Raw genomic sequence first — 20,590 nt, forward strand, 5'->3', positions numbered from 1 at the left:
CCTGCCATTTCCAAAGCGACACTGACAAATTGTATAACCAATTGTACATTTTTTGGTTTTTATATCTTCTGGGTCATCTTGACCCAAGGAAAGTTTACCGGTACTTATCCTTAAGTGCCAGAAGAGACAAAAGAATCATAATACTTCATCACTAACAATTTCGGTAAATAGAGTAACGACTCCATTATCTCAAATAGCTTACGATTTTAGATGAATAAATCACTCATTTCTTTCCACGTTTTTTTTTTTTCTTTAATTCGCCAATAAAAGGGTCAGATTGACCTGCTACATGAGCGGTGTTGGCAAAATGTAAGAGTGCCTCACAAAGTTCTTCACGAAGCTAACCTCAGAACAGCCTGCCTTTTTTTTTTTTTAATAAATGGAAATCCTTCATTTTAGGGCAGCACATTTAATTCCAGATGATTGTGTGCATCCTGAGGGGGCTGGACGGAGAGAACTCGAAACGGGAGGCTAACTTCATGGGGAAAGTAAAAAGGATGGAGGGATGCGTAAAAAACCATAAGGAAAAGAATCCCTTCTGGACTAATAAGCCATTTTGCTGCGGAAAGACAGCCGTGTCACCGAGGGCTGTAAATGTCAGCTCTCTAAGCCAATTAGGCGCAGGGAGATGGGAGGAGGGGACGCGGGTGATGACAAAAGGTAGCACTTCTCGATCTTTTAGAAGGTTAATGGCAAGCTGCGCGACAAGGTAGGAGGCAGCGGAGGGAGAGGACATGAAAATGAGACGACGTAGAGCGAGAGCAAAACGTATTGCTGACGATGCCGCCGTTCAAGTACCTTGCTTATTATTAGTATAATAATTATAGCGATGTCAAGGTCAGGAAGTATTTCAAGTAAATGACATCAGGCTGGTCCTTTCGAGCACAGGTTATTTCCTAATAACAATTACTTTACTTATTTGGCCATTTTCAGCAATAATTGTAGATAATTAATTTGATAAGTATGTATTGTACAATTAATAACCTTACCTAAAACTTGAACTCAGGTGTAAAAATTGAATTGAGTTTTTCCGGGGGGTTTTGTTTTTTTTTTTTTTTTTTTTGGTTTCACAAAAACCATCAGTTCCTGACCAAAAAGTGTAAAGAATTTACACTTTTTGTCAAATACTTAATTGAGACAAGCACAAATTTTCTACTTCCTCTGAGCGTGAGGTTCATAAACATTCCCTGACTTCCATCATGGTGCATTTCACTCCCTCCATTCATTCGTCAAGCCAAAATTCACAACCTAATCCATCTTCGACTCAAAATCTGTGCTGATGGCATATCCAACACTGCGCATCTGTTTTGGCGAGCCCTTTTTTCCTCACTGACCTGCTAAATCATGCTTGGCAATATATGTCACCGGCAATGAACTGGTGGATTACAGTAACGAATAAAAACTGCGACAATGAGCTACATGCTGCGTCACCTGAGACATTTGCATCCCTGCCCCCGAAAACGCAAGCGATTCTCGCCGCCTCCGACAATGGGCCGAGATATGAGATCAAAGTGACAATGTTGGCGTGGTGAAATTACCGTGACGAGACTAAGTCTGAGCACATCACCCGTAAACCGCACTAATGCCGCCCAGGGAAGGAGAGGAAAGGCCGACAGGCGAGCGTGGGGAGGGCGGCGGCGGGGGCGGCATCGCGGCTCGTGTGTCTCAAAGTGTGACCCAGTAACAGCAGTTTGCGCTGGCTGTCCTGCGGGGGAAGCTCTTGTTCTATTTGGGGTAAATTCCCTTCGTCCCAAATTAGCCGCCACTGCTCAGGAATGGTCTTTGACTCCTGCGGAGCAGCATGACACTGGCTGGATGCTACAGCCGCAAATGTGCGTCAAGGGCGAAGGCACAACTCGTGAAGGATTGACATCGGGAGGATATTGTGCATGTTTTTGCTTTTTGGACATTTTGGATGCACTGAATAAACAAAAAGAAGTATTTGCTTCCAGGCAATAGAAACAACTACTATTCCTGTGCCTTACAGAAGAGTTTTGATTTGCTTCATGTAAAAAAAATAGTCATACGTATCAGCGCTCAAGTGTTCTACATCGCTGGCTACCGAGAGCAGTCGGATGACTTTGATGCAACAGAATTTTGCTACCGTCTGCTAAGGAAAAAGAAAAACGTATATTCTGCATTATTTTAGATTAAACATTTTGCAAAAACTCCGTCTCCCTTGTGAGATATCTCGTCTTGTGGGATTTGCGCCCCATCCCTAGTTATTACCGTATCCTTCCATAAAATACAATATTACAGTGGCATTTCAAAACACAAGTGGTGTCCAGTCCATTACATGCATAGCACTGTCAGCTCATACTAAAGGGCAGTAGCGAGGGGGGGATGACAACAACAACAAAATGGTGCACCAGTGACTCAGGTCTTGGGCTGCCCCCACTTCCTCCCTCCCATCCAGTGTCATCTTCGTCCTAAATTAAGGGGTCAAGACATGTCACGCCAGGCCGGGGGTGCGCTGTGGGCACACACATGTCGTGGCAGAATGCTCGGATTTGGAGAGACGGGGGGGGGGGCAAAGTGCATTTGGGGCAAAAATAGAACTGAAGCACTCTGATGAAAACGGTTTAGTAGTTTCATGTTTTGTTTTTATTCATCCGAGGCCCGAAAATCCTTTCTCAGAGTACAAGTCAAGTTTTTTTTTTTCCTGTTTTATTTTCATTAGGGCGGTAGACTGATAACCACATCGTTTATTGAATAATAATCGAAAACGAAATAAGTAAGACCAGTATAGACCAAGATATTAGCAAAATATGGTGTTTTGGACCAGTTGGCAAAGTGTGAGCTTTATACAACGACGCAGTATGTCCTCAACCCTCCTTAAAAAGCTCATGGGTACAAAAAGCCGCATGCAAGCAAGTAGGCAGGAGTTAACAATGAGTCACTTGTGTGGCACTGATGTCCCTCTTCACTTTTTTTTCTTTTTAAAACACTGCAAGCAAACCGACCGCAAAATAAAAAGTAAAAAAAGTCAAAAGCGGGTTGAAAGAGGGGGAAGAAAAAAAATGGAAATAACAGTGCCGTTGTGATAATAGTGAGAGGAAACATGACCGGTGCAGCCATGTGTTAATCTCATAACAATTACTGTAATCATCACAGGAGAGAGGGAGCGGAGAATTAGGGTGGACGGGGGGCTTTAAAAGAAGCAAAAGGCGAGGTCGGAGGGGCTGTCACACTTCATCAGTGCGCCGCTAACGCAGCGTTTGGCCTTGCTAACCCGGCTAAATACGCACAACTATGCTTGTAAAATGCTCAAATAATCACAAATTTAGTAGAGCGTAGACCTCTGTGCGGAAAAAATGTTAGCCAAGGAAGTTAGCTGCAGTAGCTAATTATGGCCACAAACCTTAACAGAGCAACTATTCCTTGTGACTTTTTTTTTTTTTTTACTGTGCAACAAATTGCATCTCGTGACATTCATTGCCCCCTTCAAATCACCGACGTGACTCAAACGGCGTACGTCTCATGTTTCCATCCATCTTCCTGTGCCGGCTCACTGTCGACGGCCGACGCCGTGTCAAAACGTGTCGAGCGAGAAATGCACCTGCTGTGACCTCTCGCTCGGCCCTATCCCGCGGGCGAGCGTCCATCAGCGTGACGTCTAACAAGGCTAACGGGCCATAAATGTGTTGACTTTTACGATTCTGCCATGCTTTCAGCTCATGGCAAAGCTCGGTAGGGCCACCATTGACAATCACAATCTGCGATAAATATGCAACATGTTTTGATTAAAAAAAAAAAATCAATAAAAGGCACGTCGCCCTCAGATTGCTCTCACCAGGCGAGCGCTACCGAGCCATCGCGCCGCTGCCATGGCGACAGCAAGCCGAACCAACTGGATGGCAGGCGGGTGGTCATCGCTAACAAAGCTCACCCTGCAGGATTCTGGTGAACAACTTCTATTAAAAAACGTGTCACCAAACATTAAAGTGAGTGCCCTCGAGGAAAGACCGCCACTCTATAGTGGAAAGACAATCCATTCATAAGTCGTTGTTTTATCTCGTGAGAAGATACTATAATATTTGCTAGACAGGTTTTCCGGGTGATTTTTTGAGTTTCTATTTTAAGTCATGAAGGACATCAGTATCATGTCTAACTAAAATAAATAAATAAAGGTAATAACGGCTATTGTGAGATGCAATGCGATGACTCACTGAAAAGGCTTTCATTTGCAGACAGGGACTGCAAAAATAACAAATAAGCCCACACTATTGTTATTATTGGCATGAGACATTTCAATATTTATTGCTGGCCTTTTTTATTGACACGTTGGTTTGTTTTGTTTTTTTTTTAAACTAGAGCAGCTTGGATACAGCGGAGAAGGTTGCCATGTGAGGTAACCAAGCAGTGTGTGCATAATGCGCTAGTGTGTAGTTTTCATCATTAAGCCAGTATTAATATTACACTTGTACCCACATTGAAAGCCTATTGGCGACAAATAAATATTTATATGGTTTATGGGGACCTCTAGCGGCCAACAATGATAGCACAAATCTCAACGTTAACGAATGTGTAATCGCGCGATTCTCTTCCAAACATAAAATCAGGACGCAATACGGTACAAGTGACAATTTCACACAAATACAACAGATAACACGCAGTCACGAGACACGGAAGGCATGGCAATTAAAAACAAAAGAAAAGGAAATGAATCACGTGGCGTTCGATCTCGCGAGATCTCGTCGCGCGAGATCTCATCCCATCTCTCGTAAAAATCACAGTAAATCATACAAGTCAGTAAAATTCAGAAATAAAATCAAAGTCCGGAGGCCACAGTAAGACACCTTTATTATTGTGTGTGTGTTTGTTTTGTCGTACCTCGCCCTCGATCCTGGGGGGACGGATGCTGGACAGGTGGATGGTCTTGTACTCTCCCGAGTTCAATTTGACCACCATGGCGTCGGCATTGACAACCTGCATCACCTGCAAAAGGCAGAGAATGAGCAAGAGGGTTAAATCAAAACATACTAAGTGATTTAGGATGGGAAAGGGACATTCCCGCCGAGGTTTGAAGGACGGCTCGGGGACACCGCGTGATCCTGAGACGAGAGATTTAAAACACAAACAAGCTGTCGGGGATTGGCCGGGAAAGCGTTATGTTGCTGCTGGAACCCCAAGCGTACAGCCATATTTCACAGAAATATCCGCAAGTTTAGCTAAGGACAGCCATTGCTGATCTGATTGTGCCACCCACAAAAATACGTCAATGGCTCCTCGGGATGGGACGAGACACAAATTCAGCGAGCGGTTGGGTTGGCTACATTGGTCAAAAACACCATTATTTTATTACTAGCACACCACATTAGCGTAGCTCGCCGTGCGGAGGCTCTGGTGCCCGCTGACCAAATAACTTGAGTCACACAAGTCTGCTGGGAAAAATTATGCAAATCTCTCCGGATGAAAAGTCATCATTTAAAGTCATGAATAGCAATGAAGTGGCGTGTAAAACGTGAGCGTTCTATTCAAAAAATAAATAAATAAATTAGAGAAGGCCTACCCTCCCAGATTGGGTTCAACCCACAACAGGGGAGGAAGGAGGCCAAAAATGGAGAAATCAATCACTTGACACAGTGCAAACTAGCAGGTGGCTCATAGCAACCGTAAAGTGCCTTTGGGTCCTTAGCAGAATCATCATGAAAATCTTGCTGAGATTTTTTTGTTTAGTGGCCATACATTTGCACACATACCTGGATGACAATAAGACATTTATTATGAGAAATAAAAACCATGGGATCTTAATAGACAGCTTTTTCCAACAAACATAGGGGAGTCTTAACAGGGAACTTGATGGTGATATTGGCTAAGGTGTGAGGGGGAAAAACATAGTAGATGTGCATGTGTGTGCGTGTGCGTGTAACTGAAAATATGCGTAACACTAAAAAGGCAAAACGCAGGCTCGACGGGAGCCTCATTTTTCGTTCAAAATAATCAAGCCCAACAGCCAGCGGGGAGCAGGAATTATACCGGGCCCACTGGCCGATACATCACATGCTTATCAGCGAGCCTACACAAGGTCACTGGGCGGCCCCGTGCACGTAAATAAGGCATTTAGCGGCTAATTAGGGAAAAGGGAGGGGGTGGAAAGACAGATCCACGCCCTGAATAGCAGGAGCAAAGATGGAGGATGGCGCCGTGTCATCTGATATGACAAAGATTGGAGGGTGGGGGAGTTGGGGGCGGGAAGTGGCGGGAGACTTTGTGTGACTCATGGCCTCACTCAAGGGGCTTGCAGAGGTGGCACTCTACTGCCACCTACTGGTTGCTACCGTGAAAGACATCTGCAGTGGCCAAGAGCTATCACAGCACAGTGAAAAAGTGCTTTTAACCTGCTGGTAGAGGAAGAAGTTGCCTGCAGCAACCGGGAAAAATGCAGGGATAAATTATAAAAATGCATCTAAAACTGTAACAAATATAACAAACTGTAAAAAAATAAAATTACCAGCTTGAGTCACGTTCGAGCCAAAGCTGGTGTCTCATAATAACGCCGGCAATTTTGGCCTTTTGTATCCTGAATTTTCCTTTGTAACAAGAGACAATATGTTTCCGTAGAGGCGTTTGGTAACCAGAATTTTTAGAATCTAGACATTTATGAAGCGCTCTGTACTGCCTCCGGTGACCAAGTCGCACATATGAGGAGCAGCAACAAATAAGCGTAACCATATTGACCACAGTCTGATTTTTGTTTTTTAATGTTATCCAATTAGATTGTTGAAAGGTAACTAAAAAGCCTTTTACGCCACATCATTTTCACTCTATCACCTTGGATTTTTTTTTTTTTTAACTGAGGGAGGGAAGGGGAGGACTATTGGGACATGGCCCACATCCAGTCTGAGATATAAAAAAAAAAAAAAAAAAAAAAAAGTGAAGAGGCGTCAGCAGGATTGACTTGTGGGGATTGGCCCTTCTACGGCCCACCACTATCTAGCCATCAGTCGGGTAATAGGAAGCGAAAAAAATAGGGGAATGAGACGGACAAATTGATGGATGAAGGGATGTGCACCAGGGACAGATGGCATAAATCACATGATTACGACTATAACTAAAAAAAATAATTTGATAGGATAATTGAATTTGCTGATAATTTTAGAGAACCAAAACATCGTTTTCTTCTTGTAGCTGTTACAAGAGCTACAACGTAGCAAATGCAGTTATCTGCATCATATTCACGTCACAAGCTACAAACCAGATGAGCGCTTTGAACTTTGAAATCATGCAGAGGTGAACAGCTTTGGTTTGTTCCTTTTCCAAGCAGCAAATATCACCTGGCACACCCCAGACCATCTTTTTGGGAGATCTAACAGACAACATAAATGTTTTATTCCGCATTTTTTGTGCGCATTCATTAAGCGAGCTCCCTTGATCGCCGGCGTTTATGTAAGCCTCGGGCAAGCCGTGAATTAAATCAGAAGAGTAAAAAGAAAAAAAAGTCTGGAGGGAGACTTTGGGGGTGTTTAATATTTTTCTACTCTGTTGGTTGAGAAAAATGAATCCAGTGAAGGCAGTAATGAAGGGGGGCTGAGATGATGTGGAAATATATAATATTATCTTACACCGACTGTGCTGTCCATCTGACTCCATTTAAGATCATATGTGCTGACAAGTAGGAGGGAGTGTACTCTGCATTGAGGACATTTTCCTCTCCTCCTCCAAGGCCCCGGCCAATAACCTCGAAAGCTAATATGTGCCAGGCTTTTAAGCAGCATGAGCCAGCGATTCTGGGCCTAATTGGACGGGGAACTCTTTCAAGGTGGCCGTCAAGCTTTGTTTGTGGTGAGAGAGGAAAAGAAAAAAAAAAAAAAAACAAGTGTCAGGGGAGCGCAATGGGTTGGCTTTTATTCATTTTTAGTTTGGTGTCGGTTCTGAGAAGTAAGCAAGGCTGGCATTTGAAACGGGTCGTTGCTGCAGTGTCGCTTTTAAATAGGAGCGAAATGTGAAATTTAAGGCCGAAACCACTGTAGCGCCATCAATCTGAGCCCGGTGTGAGGGTTTGGCACAAGGCTTGCACTAGTTTTGGATTTATCAATATAGGTTTTTTAAAATCATTTTCTTTGTTTATCCTTTGTGCAGTATTTTGACCATTTTTGAACAATTTTCTTAAACATCATTCTCGCAGCATTTGAGACAAGGGATGGCACACTCCTGGTAATACAACATTTTGGTTTAATACAATGTTTTGTTTTTTTTTTTAAAGGAACAGGATTGGATATTATTCCAGCTGACAACAACAAAACACTAAATGTCTTACCTTGGCGACAAATTGTCGGTCTTTCTGGTCCAAATTGGCTGTGGGTGCAACATAGTCCTTCCAGATGCGTACTTTACGCTCTTTCGCAGACCTGGAAACAAAGAAGTATGTCAGGCCAATCTGGGGAAATCAATGACTACAAAATGACCCTTAGTCATTTCTAAAATGAACCCGATGACTGCCTGTTTACTCCCAAAATAGACCTACAGAATCTTTCACAGCGTGTCTTAACAAAAACGCCTTTTAGTACCGTTCAGCAGCTCTGAGTTTCTCGGCACCCTGCGTGTAGACGGCCATGGACCAGTCCACGCAACGCGCAAAGCCTTCCTTCAGCAGCAGTTCGGTGATGTTGCCATTCTAGGGGGGACAGAGGAATTCATGTGATCAAATAGGTATGTTGGCGCCACCACCGGGCCATGACGAATTGTCACTTCTTACCGGGTGCAAGATGGTTCCGAGGATGACCTGGTTGGGGCAACTCTCCAAGATGATTTGCACGTCGCGCTGCAGCAGCCGCGACTCAGTGAAGAACTTGGCCTCGGCGGCAAAGGGCTCCGGCGTCTCTGTGCCATCTGCTTCTCGCTTGAAGGTGGGACACTGGGGAAAGCAACGTAAATTGTAAAAATAAAAAAAATACATCTTTGTGCATTCATTGTACATTCACAAGCCATTAGTTTTTGTTTTTTGTTTTTTTGGGGGGTTGGGGGGGCATTGGTCCGAAGTTACCTTGACTCCAGACAGCATGACAGTGACTAGGTAGTAGTCGGGCAGCAGCAGGGCACGCACGACGCTGCCGTCACGCACATGCTCGATGATGGCTGACGGGAAGGAAAAAGGACAGCGGCAGGGTTACAAGTTAGCCTTAGATAATCTTGTATTTTAAATGACAGCATTTCATGGAGGAATAAAATAATCATAATTCAAAATAAAACTTTTTTTTCATGAGTAATTGTTTAGTACCTTACGTTTTTTTGTGTGTATTCCTTCAGTTAACAAAGCAGTAAACATTTTGGGTTCACGTGAATGTGCGAGCGCTTCGTTTTATGACAATAACTGACATTCGACAATAGATACAGGGAGGGTGGGAGAGAGAGATAGATATAGACATAAATGCATGTTTGCATGCATTAAAACGCTAGCGGGATGAGAGTCACCTGTGTGAAAGTCAATTTGCTCTTAAATGGCACTTTAGCGTGTGGAGCACCATATCTGCTTGGGGGGGAAGCTCTTTTCTTGCTCATTAGCCGGGCGGTTTGCAGGCCGGTGAAATGAGCTGAGCGGCTGTTAACGGCGTTGAGCGCCACATTACACCTCTGAAGGTTGATCTAGCGACCGCCATTACATGACAAGTCCACCCCCCACCCCCCAAAGTGGCCACTGTGGCATACCGTTGATGGGTTTCTGGTGCAGGGAGTCCACGAAGTTTCGCGGGTTTTCGATGGTGTACTTAAGGTCGCGGATGGTGTGTGCGCCGCCTCCTTCACTCCACAAGCCTTTCCGGGACGCTTTGGCCTGGTCCTCCAACTCACACAGGCGGACCTGGTCCGGGCTAGAAGTAAAGACACACAATTATTTTAACGTTAGGCGCTCAAAATTTCAGACACAGTTAATACAATCTTGTAATAGGAATTTTAAAAATAAATAAAAATTAGATATTGCTTCATGCACACATATGCATGAACAATTAAAAACATTTGTTTCCTTTATTTTATAAGTAGAGTTAAAATAACACTGAATGAATACTTATAAAAATAAACAAAAACAAGCTGTAATAATACAATGTATTGCCATGAAACAAAACGGATATCGATAAATATTGTCTGGGGAAAAAAAAGAGAGACAGGGGAAAAAAAACATCAACATTTTTGAGAAAAGACTGGCATACATTCTAAATACAGAATATTGTTAACTTCCTGCAGCAGCCCATTTCTTGAAAAACGCAGGCTTGAGCTGAACTACACCGCATCGTACTTGGTCCCATTCCTAATGCGCTGTTAATATATCTATTCTCTTGCTTATCACGTGGCCAAATTGCTCTATTTACATGCATCGGTGCTCCAAATTCCAAAATGACCAGTGACAATTTCCTCCTAAAACGGCAATCAGCTTGTGAACACATGTTGCCGTCCACTGCCCAACGTCATTATCATCGTCATCTTCATTATCTTCCCATAACCATCAGTGGACAAAGTCACACTGGATAATAGCTATTAGAGCCACTGGGGGGAAACTAAGCCAATGTTTTTGTGTGGGTCGTCGAAGTCACGTGACTGAAGGACTCCTGCGGGGTCAGTCAGCTCAGAAAGGCAGAGCACTGCTACCGCCGTGCGGCCACTACTGGTACCATCTCAAATTTAAACTAGGCCGGATTTCAAATTTTGGAAACATCTTACTTGTTGCCCCTGATTCCTTCCCGCCGCACCAAGGCGAGGCCCTCGTTCACCAGCGACTCAGCGATGTTCTCACCCGTTATGTCTGCACGTGAAACGAACAAATGTACCATTTACCAGGTGAGCAATTTATCAACATGCCGCGAACTACTATGAATACCTTTTCCAAGGTAGACCATGCCGTACTCGCGGCCCAACGGGGTCTTGATCTCGACGGTGAAGCACACCTCCTTGCCAATCAGTTTCTTGCGTAGAAACTCTCTGGCTTGAAAGGCCCATGGCTGGGGGCAGGGGAAAACAAAAGATCATTAACAAATTTTGAATTATATCCCTTGTGAGAATGATGTGGAAGACAATGACAATGAAGAGGGAAGTTAGTCTTGTTTTCCAGATTAATATTACATTTGTGGAATATTAATTGAGCAGCAAATCCGCCTGTATTGATGCAGCTCAAGGGCGGCCTTTTTGCCACTTGATGCCAAATGAAAATGAAATCACAGTTGCTTAGGTAATGACCAATACCGACCACGTTCAGGCAGCAGGCGAGCTGTGATTGGTTGTTATTGCGTTACACAATGGCGTTGCTTCTAGATTTACGATTGAAGTAGTTCTATTTCATTTTTATTTGACTGTTATACTTCCTTGGAGATGAATCACACAGTGAATTTGCTTTATTTCCCTTTTGTTACCCCATCATTAACTTCCTTTTAAAAGACGTTAAACTGTCGCTTGTCTGAATAGAACAATAAAGGTTTTACAATAAAAACACACAAACGCAACACACCTCATCAGGGGTGTCCTTGGTGTCGGGCTGGCTCTGGGCAGCTCGCCGGGCCAAGGCGCCCGCTCGGATGTTGCTGAGGTTGATTTGGCGCTCAGGAGGCGGGCCGCCACGGGGCTGACCTCGAACGATGATAGCGCACCCTGACAGCACCTGGACAAAAACACCAAAGTGATAAGGACGATAAAAATAGAGATAACTGGGGATTGGAGCGCATCGATACCAGCAACTGATACCAATGCCTGACAGAATGTTTTTGTAAGTGCACTGTATCCATGCTTATTCTCATATCTCTGTGAATACACAATTTGTATAACTATATACATGCAAATAAGATTTTCACAAATGCTTGGATTGGGATGTTAGCTTTCGACAGTAATGGCATTGGTGCGGATCTGTGCAAAAAACTTATCTGCGGGACCTGTTGGTCTAATCTAATCGAGAGGGAGATAATAGCACGTTAAAAAACATAACGGCTGAAAAAAAATTCTGTCTTGTTAAGTCAGAAGCAGAGATTTTAGATGAAAAACAAACATGCAGGTATGCTTGAAAACAGTAGCTACGTGTCAGTCTTGTGAAGGGGGGCGACTTGGGGGGTTCCAAACACACGATCCAAAGCATGTGCCCCCCCTAAAAATAACACTTTAAACCATAATCGCGCATAAAAAGAATGGAAAACTTAACTGCTTAGTTTATTTCAGACACAAACAAGCAAACTTAGCTAACTCTGTTAAGACAACGCCAAAGTTCAAAGTTCGCTCTCTGTCATTTGTTAACTCTCCGAAGGCGTGAGCCCACCTACTCGCCCCCTGTTTCCAGTTAGCTAGCCGCCAGCTAGCTGGGAAACTCACATCTGTCGCGGCTGCAGTAACGAGAACGCAACAAGTCCGTTTTCCCTTTTAAAAAAGCGAACACAACAGCGGCCGAAGTTGCCTGTCACTCGCCACGTCGCACGTTCTCAAGTTGAAAATCACTTCAAGCGTGTTTTCAAATGCCACTTGACAGCGTATCGTTAGCCACGGGGAAAAAATTAGCAGCTGGCTCCAGCGTACTCGGGATGACACACTGACAGTACATCAGCTGATTTAAAACGCTGATTAATAGCGACTGAATCGTGATTGTGATTCAGCTGCATCCAAGTCGCTGAAGCTAGCTGGCTAACTAGCGCCCACACATGAGGGTTCTTACCATCTTAACTATCCCTCTCTGGAGCCCAGCAGAAGGGGCGGAGGATGTCTGAGCAGGAGTCGAAACAGATGCCATATCCAGCGATTTCGAGATTTTCGTGTCGTCCTAAGAGATTGAGGGGTAAAAGGGAGCTGGGACACTACAGGAGTGACTGCTCTACAGAAAGCCAAGAGAAAAAGGCTGCGCGTTGGTCAACACACACGTTGCACCGGAAGAACACCGTGTCATTCACGTACAAACGTCACCTCGATGCTCGGGCTACTTCCGGTTCTGAATGAATTGGAGCAAACGGGGAAAGAGCGGGGGCACGGAAGTCAATCGAAAGAAGCACTTCCGGGTCAGTACGCTAGACACGTCAGCATAGCTTGAAGCGATGGTTCCGTTTTTGTTTTTTTTCCACAAACAGTCTTATTTTAAATTCATTCATTTGAATACATAAGTATGCTTCGTAATGTTTTGTTTTTATTTTTATTCTGTTTTTCATAATACGTTGGTAATTCTTTGGGTGACGTCAGTGGTTCAGGGTTATCTTGTTCCCAAATTTTATTGATGGATGGTCAAATCTATTTAATTAATAATATGTATCATAATATCGTTTTTAACCATAAATTATAAAATATGATATTCCAAATGACTAATGGTGCTAATACAATTTATTTTGCTGACATCTACTGGTCAATCTTATTAACTACAACGCTATTTTATTTAAGTTTCATTAACTACGTATCTACTAATCAAATTTGCATTTAAACTATAAAGACATGTCTAACCACCATACCTTTCTTACTTTTCAATTTTTTTAGAGACTCAAACCTTACATATGTAACTTTCATTGGGTGAGAAAAGCAACATTTGCATTTTTAACAGCTGTGAATTATTTTAAAACACGTCTTTCACGTTATTGTTAATCAAATATTTTGCAGCCAAGTTCCATATTTCAAGCCATGCTAGAGTTGTAACCAGCTGAATTTTTAATTAAAACAACATTTACAACCATTTATGGAATACGGAGCCTCCCTGGTGCCAGGGTTTTAAAACTCCATAGAAAACCACCAGGAATTAAAAATAAAAAATAAAAAAATAATCTGTATAAAATATAGTTGTCGTTTCTTTAATCATATCAATGTGGCTATCTATCAGTTTTTAAAAAATAAAACGTAAATGTGAGTTTTATATATTTCAATTTTAAACTTTCATCCAAATAACTCTAAAAGTATTATTTCGAGTAAGAATTTCAATCATATTAAATTATAAGCAATCAAATAAACGTCAAGTATTTTTTAACGCGCTGGGTGTAGTTACACAAATTAGCCACAGGAGGGCAGCTTTTCAGGGTATCCTTTGTTAAACGCTGCAATCGGATCGCCCTGAAACCTCATCTGCAAACTTTCTATCACGACTTGATTTCACCATAAACACAATTTCATATTCTTCTTTTTTTTTTTTATTCTGAAGAATACCTTTGGACGTCGTCCAAGCTGCAGCTTGATGCAGCTCAGCCGGTGGTCTCACAAAAAAACCGTATCGCCCCAGAATAATGAACAAGCACCAGGAGCTAAAGCAGTTTTCCTCTTTTGGGGAGCTTGGTGACAAATTGAAGATACTCAACTAGTTTCACAATGATTATCCAGTGTTAAATACTACCAAAACATCACTTTCTAGTATTAATTTGCTTATTTTTATTGTTTGAAACGAACTGGGGAACTGCTTTTAATATATTGGCTATATTAAAACCCCAAGTGGTACGTGGCGAAACTCTGCAAACTACAAGCGTGATCAGCATTTAATTCTGCAATAATTATCAATATTGAAACAAATAAAGGCTTCAAATATTTCGCCTTGGCATGAGTGAAGTAATATAACACACATGTTTCACTCGTAGAAATAAGTAATTGAAATAATCTGAACGTCTCTTGAATTTCACTTTTTTTGCGCTCAAATGTAGCTCTGGGCATGACATGTTAAATAATAAACCACATACATTTCTAACTGTGAACGTATGAACTCATCATATCTTGGCTCGTCAGAAAAAAAACAGTTTTCAGCACCAAGGACAGCTCCAACACTCTTCCAACAAGCTGCATCCTTCAAAAATTATCTCATATTGTCGTCAAATAGATATTTGTTGTTGTCATATTTGTCCATTTGAACCTGTTGGTGACGTCACACAACCTGCAAATTATATTACATATATATAATTTGCCGGACTAAATTAAAGAACAGGGAGAGTATATCAAAATTACGGGTGATGTTTTCACAAAGATGCAACTATAAATGTATGGTAGCTGTAATGACGTCACCAAACGGGGAATGTGGACCAAAATAACGTTTTGGCATCTCTTGGATGGGAATATGAAGTCATCTGTGTGAACGGAACGTATACAACACTCAAGGGACGTCTTTAAATGATAGAAATAATGTTATTTTTATGATCAAGATTTTTCTTTTACTACTGGTGCCATGAAAAAACTACAGTGTATAAACATGAAATGAGATAGAGGGTTCATATGCAAGTCAGGTCAATCATTAATAATGCGGAACATGAGAGCAGTTTTTAAATGTTTTTTTTTTTTTACAGTTAAGTTACACGCCCCATAAGAAAAATATTACTTATAAAATTTAAGGCTGTCAAAGTTAAAACAATCAATTTGGAGGTGAATATTTTTTTTCTAAATAACCCATTTAACTTAAGTTTATGTTGCAGCTTAACTCTGCTAACTAACCAGCATAAAAACAGACAAAAATGAATGTTTACGATTTATAATAATTAGTAAACACATAAACCTAAACGTGAGAAGTTTTGAGGATTGTTTCTGTGATCAAAGATGTTATTACAACAGGCACGAAAACGAATATTTTGATTTGATGACTTTGCACACATTGATGGCAAAAGTTTTGGTCCTTTTCGGCCACTTTAAGAGTAGAATATCCACGGAAAATGTGCATGTATATCTTTTTTTCCCAACCACATAACAGCGCAAAACTCATTAATTTGTAGCAACTACTCGACTAAAACGCGTTTGCATTGAATGTGTGGTTATCACGTCGTAAAAATAATGCTTTGAGAAGGAAGTTTATCTTCTTTTACGCGCGGTCCTTCTTCCGTTGCGCGCTTTTCCTTGCATTTTACGCAGGCAATTTGGACTCATTTGCCGTCTTTTCCGTGACGGGATCGACGAGGATTTACGTGCAAAACACCCCAAACAAGCATGCGCCGTGTTTCATGCGAAGGTCTTCCATTGTGGGGGGGTCACGGTGGAGCCTCTGGAGATGAACCAATCCGAGCCCGGTTGATGTTTACGCATAGGTGAAGCGCAGCTTTCCTAATCAAACAGCGCGTCGCTGCAAGATTAAACGCTCGCAAACGCCACGCAATAAAAGTTAATAAATCCATGACGGTGTGTAATCAAAAAGAAAATTGCTGACCTGACTGGAGGTGCGCTGGTTGGCATGGAGATCCAAACCGGCTCGGATCCATTCCACGCAAACACAAAAAAACCCATCCAACTCGCAGATGGTTAATGTATAATTTGCGCCATATGGCACTTTTTTTTCTCTTTTTATTCATCACGTACTTCCACCTGTGTGGACCCAACTAATGATATTCAATTAGTCACCAAACAAACCCTCGCAAAATCGCTCCACGTATTTTTTTTCTTCCCCTCGTTTGCACACAATCTGCACATGCACGGGCTAATATTTGCTCGTCAAATATTTCCCTTGGGGAGGTTTATAGCACATTTTATCTAGCGGGCAGCGTGAGGAACATCTGTGAGGGTGATTCTGGGCCCCCCACGAGAGAGGTGCCCTCGCGCGTTGGCCCTCAGTTCCGATTTGTTGACGTTCGCAGGGAAAATATAATAAAGGCACTCCGGGACGGATTTACGAGTGATCAAAAGTACTTTACCATATGGCACTCGTCCTTGGGGCGCATTTCCAAATGTTTGCTTTATGGAAATGCTCCTCCTGCTGCTGCTGCTTCTTCATCTTCACACACTTGAACGCAGCACGTGGGAAAAGGATGCGAGGGTCATGTGACCAACCACCCCTGAAAGGACGTTAACGGTGAAATCGTGGAGGTCGTTTTCCGTCTCGACAAGTGAAATTTTTATTACGAGGTCGTTGGTAGTAATACAAGACTTTGCGATGAGTCATTTATCAAAATACTGTCAATTTTAGATTTGACATTCTTCAAAGTATAGACACCTTTTGCCAAAAGGACATGCTTTCCACATCTTTAAGATGTGGACCCGCAATGATTCAAAACTTAAGTGTGAGGCGATCGAAACCATTTAAATTTGAACGTGTTTCCGTTCTTTTGTTTAAGAATAAATGCATTCTTCCGAGGACCCCGAAGGCATCATTTGCGTATTCAATTTGAATTTGACTGCAACCACTTCATCGTTTTGATTTTATAACACATTTCCAATCGACTTCAAGAGAGGGAGCAGAAAAAAAAGTCAACATTGTCATTTTCAACTCTAAAAACGGCTGGGTTAAAAAACAACTCAATTATGTATCAAATTCAAATTAATGCTGACTTTTTTTTGGGGGGGTGGTCTCTGATGGGTCAAGGCAGTGTTAAAATAAAATACTAAAAAAAATATGTTAAATTATGGGTCATTATGGGTCGGTCCATTGACCCAACATTTTGGATTTTGCACACACAAAAAAAGTAATTAAAAGTTATTATGCCTGATTGACCCTCATTTTTTTTCTGATCCATAATTTGATTATTTTCAACCCAACTCTTTTTAAAGTGAAAAGTTTGAAAGAATATACTGTTGTAGTAGAACCCAGATTTCAAACCAAACACGGTGCGGCAGCATTTAAACGTTATGCTGCACACAAATGGAATAAAGTGACATCGCTCCGATTATCAATGCAATCAATAGCACTCTTATGCTAAATACGAGAAGATTTGGTGCGTTCTTCCAATTCAATTCCTTATTTATTGTCATTAAAAGACCAAGAAGAAGATGAGAGTTGACACTTCTGCTGATTTTAGCTCTCACTAGCGAGCTTCTAATCTAATATAAAGGTTTGCGAGTCCAGATTGAAATAGCCAATATTGACATTTCGGGTGCTTCCACGTCACGCACACGCCGAGCTATAAATGGGCTGAGGAGGCATAGCGAGTGATACAAGTCACACGCACCTCCAACCAGGATGTGCGGGACACATATTGACCAAGCAAATCAAGGTCAACATTTTTTTTTTTTGAGAAGGTGATTTTTCAATGGTGTTCATGGTTGTTTTTGTTACAGGATGTGGAAGCGTCAATCAACTGGGTGGGACGTTCCTCAACGGAAGACCTTTACCGGATTCCAAGAGGAGAAAGATGGTGGAACTTGCATCGGAAGGGGTGCGACCAAGTCAGATCTCCAGAATCCTAAGGGTATTTCTGTCAGCTTCTGCCAATAAATGGCAGCAGTCAAAATCACATCAGTTTGCAGTTAAAGTTAAGGGTTCGCCAAATTTCTGTTCTAGTGACTATTAATTCAAATTATTATTATTATTTTTTTAAAGCTGTTTTCATTTTTTATATTATTTTATGAATAATATATATATTATTATATATAAATATTTTTTGTAAGCTTTGTATATTTTTTAGTGACCTCGATTTGGAGACAAACACTTTGCCTTGACTTAAAAATTCCCTTTAAAAAAATTGTCAACAAAAAAGCTGTCAGGTTCCACCACTAGATGGCAGCAGTGAATGCTTACGTACATTAGTTTGCAGTTGAAGCTAAATTTCTGTACTGATGTCTAATAAATACGATATATATATATATATATATATATATATATATATATATATATATATATATATATATATATATATATATATATATATATATATATATATATATATATATGAAATTCTAATTTAGTGGACATTGAGCTGCTCCTTGCACACACAAAATCTCTTGTATCTCAAGGCACCACAAATGTATCCGTTCAAATTTTGCAAACAAAAAAATGGTTACGCCTGTGTCTTTTCTAGGTCTCCATCGGCTGCGTGAGTAAGATCCTTAGGCGCTACCGCCTCACCGGGCTCATCCGACCAAAGACGATCGGCGGGAGCCGGCCACGCCTCCTAACACCCGCCGTCATAGACGCCATCGTCCGGCACAAGCGAGACAATCCGTCCATTTTTGCCTGGGAGATCAGAAAGAAACTACTGGGCGCCAGGAGCTGCAAGGCCTCCACAGTGCCCAGCGTAAGTCACGGAAATGTTCAATTATTTTCCCAAAGGACATGTTCCAATATGTTTTTTGGTTTGTAAGGTGTCATCCATAAACCGGATTTTAAGAAAGATCCCCTTGGACCTGGGACCGTGGAGCCACACACACTCCAGGGCTGAACATTGTAAGCTATCATCAGCCTTTTGTTAGGGTCTATTGTTTCCTATTGTTTCTATAGAGCTAATTATTATTATTTCTCTGAAAATACGCAATTTTTGAGGACCGAAAACATGCAAGAAAACTTTTTTGCACACTCGTCTTGAAGCATTTTCATTTCTATTATATTCAACAAAGTAAATGTTCACCTTTAGCTCCTATTCAGTTTCGTTTGTGTTCCTTAACCAAATGGTTTACTGTATTCACGGGAGTTTGCCTAATTTTATTACAGGTTTTTACACCAACTCAGAACAAGAAGCAAGTGTGGCCAATCCTAAAAGTGCCCACCAGAGAATCCGGACCATTTTCACTCCGGAGCAGAGCAAAGTCTTGGAAAAAGGTTACACTGAGTTAAAAAAAAATACAACAGACAAAAGGAATGAATTCTTCTATTTTCCAACTATTTGCCTGGCAGAATTTGCCCACAGCCAGTACACCGACGCGTACGCAAGAGAGAAACTCTCAGCCCAGACCCGACTTCCCGAGGACACCATCAAGGTAAGAAAAACGTGCCATCAAGTCGCTCATTCTGACCTGAACTTCCTCTCTCCACCAAAAGGTGTGGTTCTCAAACCGACGGGCCAAGTGGAGGAGGGAAGTCCAACAAAGTAAGTAAATTCCTTGCGTATTCCTAAAATCTTGTGAAGATGCCAAAGGATTTTGTCCTTTCACTGAAAAAAAAATCCTGGTTTGCTATCAAAACTCCCTGAGTTACCATTGTAAGTCTACACCAGACGTCCCCACAGCCTGGTACCAGTTTGTGGATTAACTGGTACCGGCTGCACCGAAATAATGGCCTATAAGAATTGGCTAGTGTTTGTGTTGTTTTGCTTCTCCCTGTAGGCGTTTGAAGGTAATTGATCAAATGTAATTCCAAACTGTAATATGATAGGCTGTTTTAATCACCTGACACCTCAGGTTCACGGGGCAGTGACGACGTCAAGTGAACAGCATATTAGTTTCCGACAGCTTCACTGTTCTCGTAACTTCCACTTGCTGTTTGTGCCCATGAACGCATCGCTTGCGAGCTGCTTTTGATTGTTTTTTTTAATGCCACATACGTGTTTGTTACAGAGCATGAAGACCCCAAATGGGACTTCAACTGCACTTCTTTCATGGTGAACTACAATCATCACAAAATAAGGCCGGGAGCGCTCCCTACAGGAAGAACACTGGAAAAGACGCATTTATCTGCCCCAGTAATTTTGCAATGATCTCAATAAAATGCTTTGGTTGAATTTATCCATCACAGAGCAGCAATTCCACCCCCGATTTTGACAGTGCAATTTATCGATTTAAGCGGCGGTAATAAAGCACAGCTGGACGACGGCGGATGCGCCTGGGAGCGCGTCAACGGCGCGTTTAACATCTAGCAAGACGGTAGCCGCCAAACATAACGCTACGGATCAGATGCACGAGTATGTCCGCATGCTAATGTTAAGGAAATGATCTGCGACCATTTTTGGTGTACATATTCTCATCAGAAGTATACGGACAAAAATATTGAGCTGAAATTCAATGCATAATTCGAACTGTAGAAATCCAGAACGGAAGAGAAACTAGCGGA

The 20,590-nt window shown here is 41.9% G+C and overlaps 2 protein-coding genes across 2 annotated transcripts in view; one reads left to right on the forward strand and one right to left on the reverse strand.

Annotated features, from left to right (window-relative positions):
• snd1 (staphylococcal nuclease and tudor domain containing 1) overlaps positions 1-12,839 on the reverse strand; it is an 89,504-nt gene extending 76,665 nt beyond the window's left edge. The window contains exons 1-10 of the mRNA XM_088406614.1: positions 12,620-12,839; positions 11,435-11,584; positions 10,811-10,931; positions 10,654-10,735; positions 9,649-9,809; positions 8,987-9,078; positions 8,699-8,857; positions 8,511-8,617; positions 8,261-8,351; positions 4,834-4,938 (exon numbers count right to left, since the gene is read on the reverse strand). Of these exons, the coding sequence (XP_088262740.1) occupies positions 4,834-4,938; positions 8,261-8,351; positions 8,511-8,617; positions 8,699-8,857; positions 8,987-9,078; positions 9,649-9,809; positions 10,654-10,735; positions 10,811-10,931; positions 11,435-11,584; positions 12,620-12,694 (1,143 nt within the window). The 5' untranslated portion in view covers positions 12,695-12,839. The remainder of the gene's footprint in view (positions 1-4,833; positions 4,939-8,260; positions 8,352-8,510; positions 8,618-8,698; positions 8,858-8,986; positions 9,079-9,648; positions 9,810-10,653; positions 10,736-10,810; positions 10,932-11,434; positions 11,585-12,619) is intronic.
• Positions 12,840-17,788: 4,949 nt separating this feature from the next.
• pax4 (paired box 4) lies at positions 17,789-20,309 on the forward strand. Its single transcript, XM_088406717.1, has 8 exons — positions 17,789-17,822; positions 17,887-18,017; positions 18,627-18,842; positions 18,910-18,991; positions 19,256-19,363; positions 19,439-19,521; positions 19,583-19,631; positions 20,098-20,309. Exons 1-8 carry the CDS (start codon positions 17,789-17,791, stop codon positions 20,235-20,237), a joined length of 843 nt encoding a protein of 280 aa, XP_088262843.1. The 3' UTR covers positions 20,238-20,309.
• Positions 20,310-20,590: the final 281 nt, after the last annotated feature.

Source organism: Hippichthys cyanospilos, chromosome 22, assembly GCF_059441005.1.
Source record: "Hippichthys cyanospilos isolate Australia breed blue-spotted pipefish chromosome 22, RoL_Hcya_1.0, whole genome shotgun sequence".
NCBI classification, from domain to species: Eukaryota; Metazoa; Chordata; class Actinopteri; order Syngnathiformes; family Syngnathidae; genus Hippichthys; species Hippichthys cyanospilos.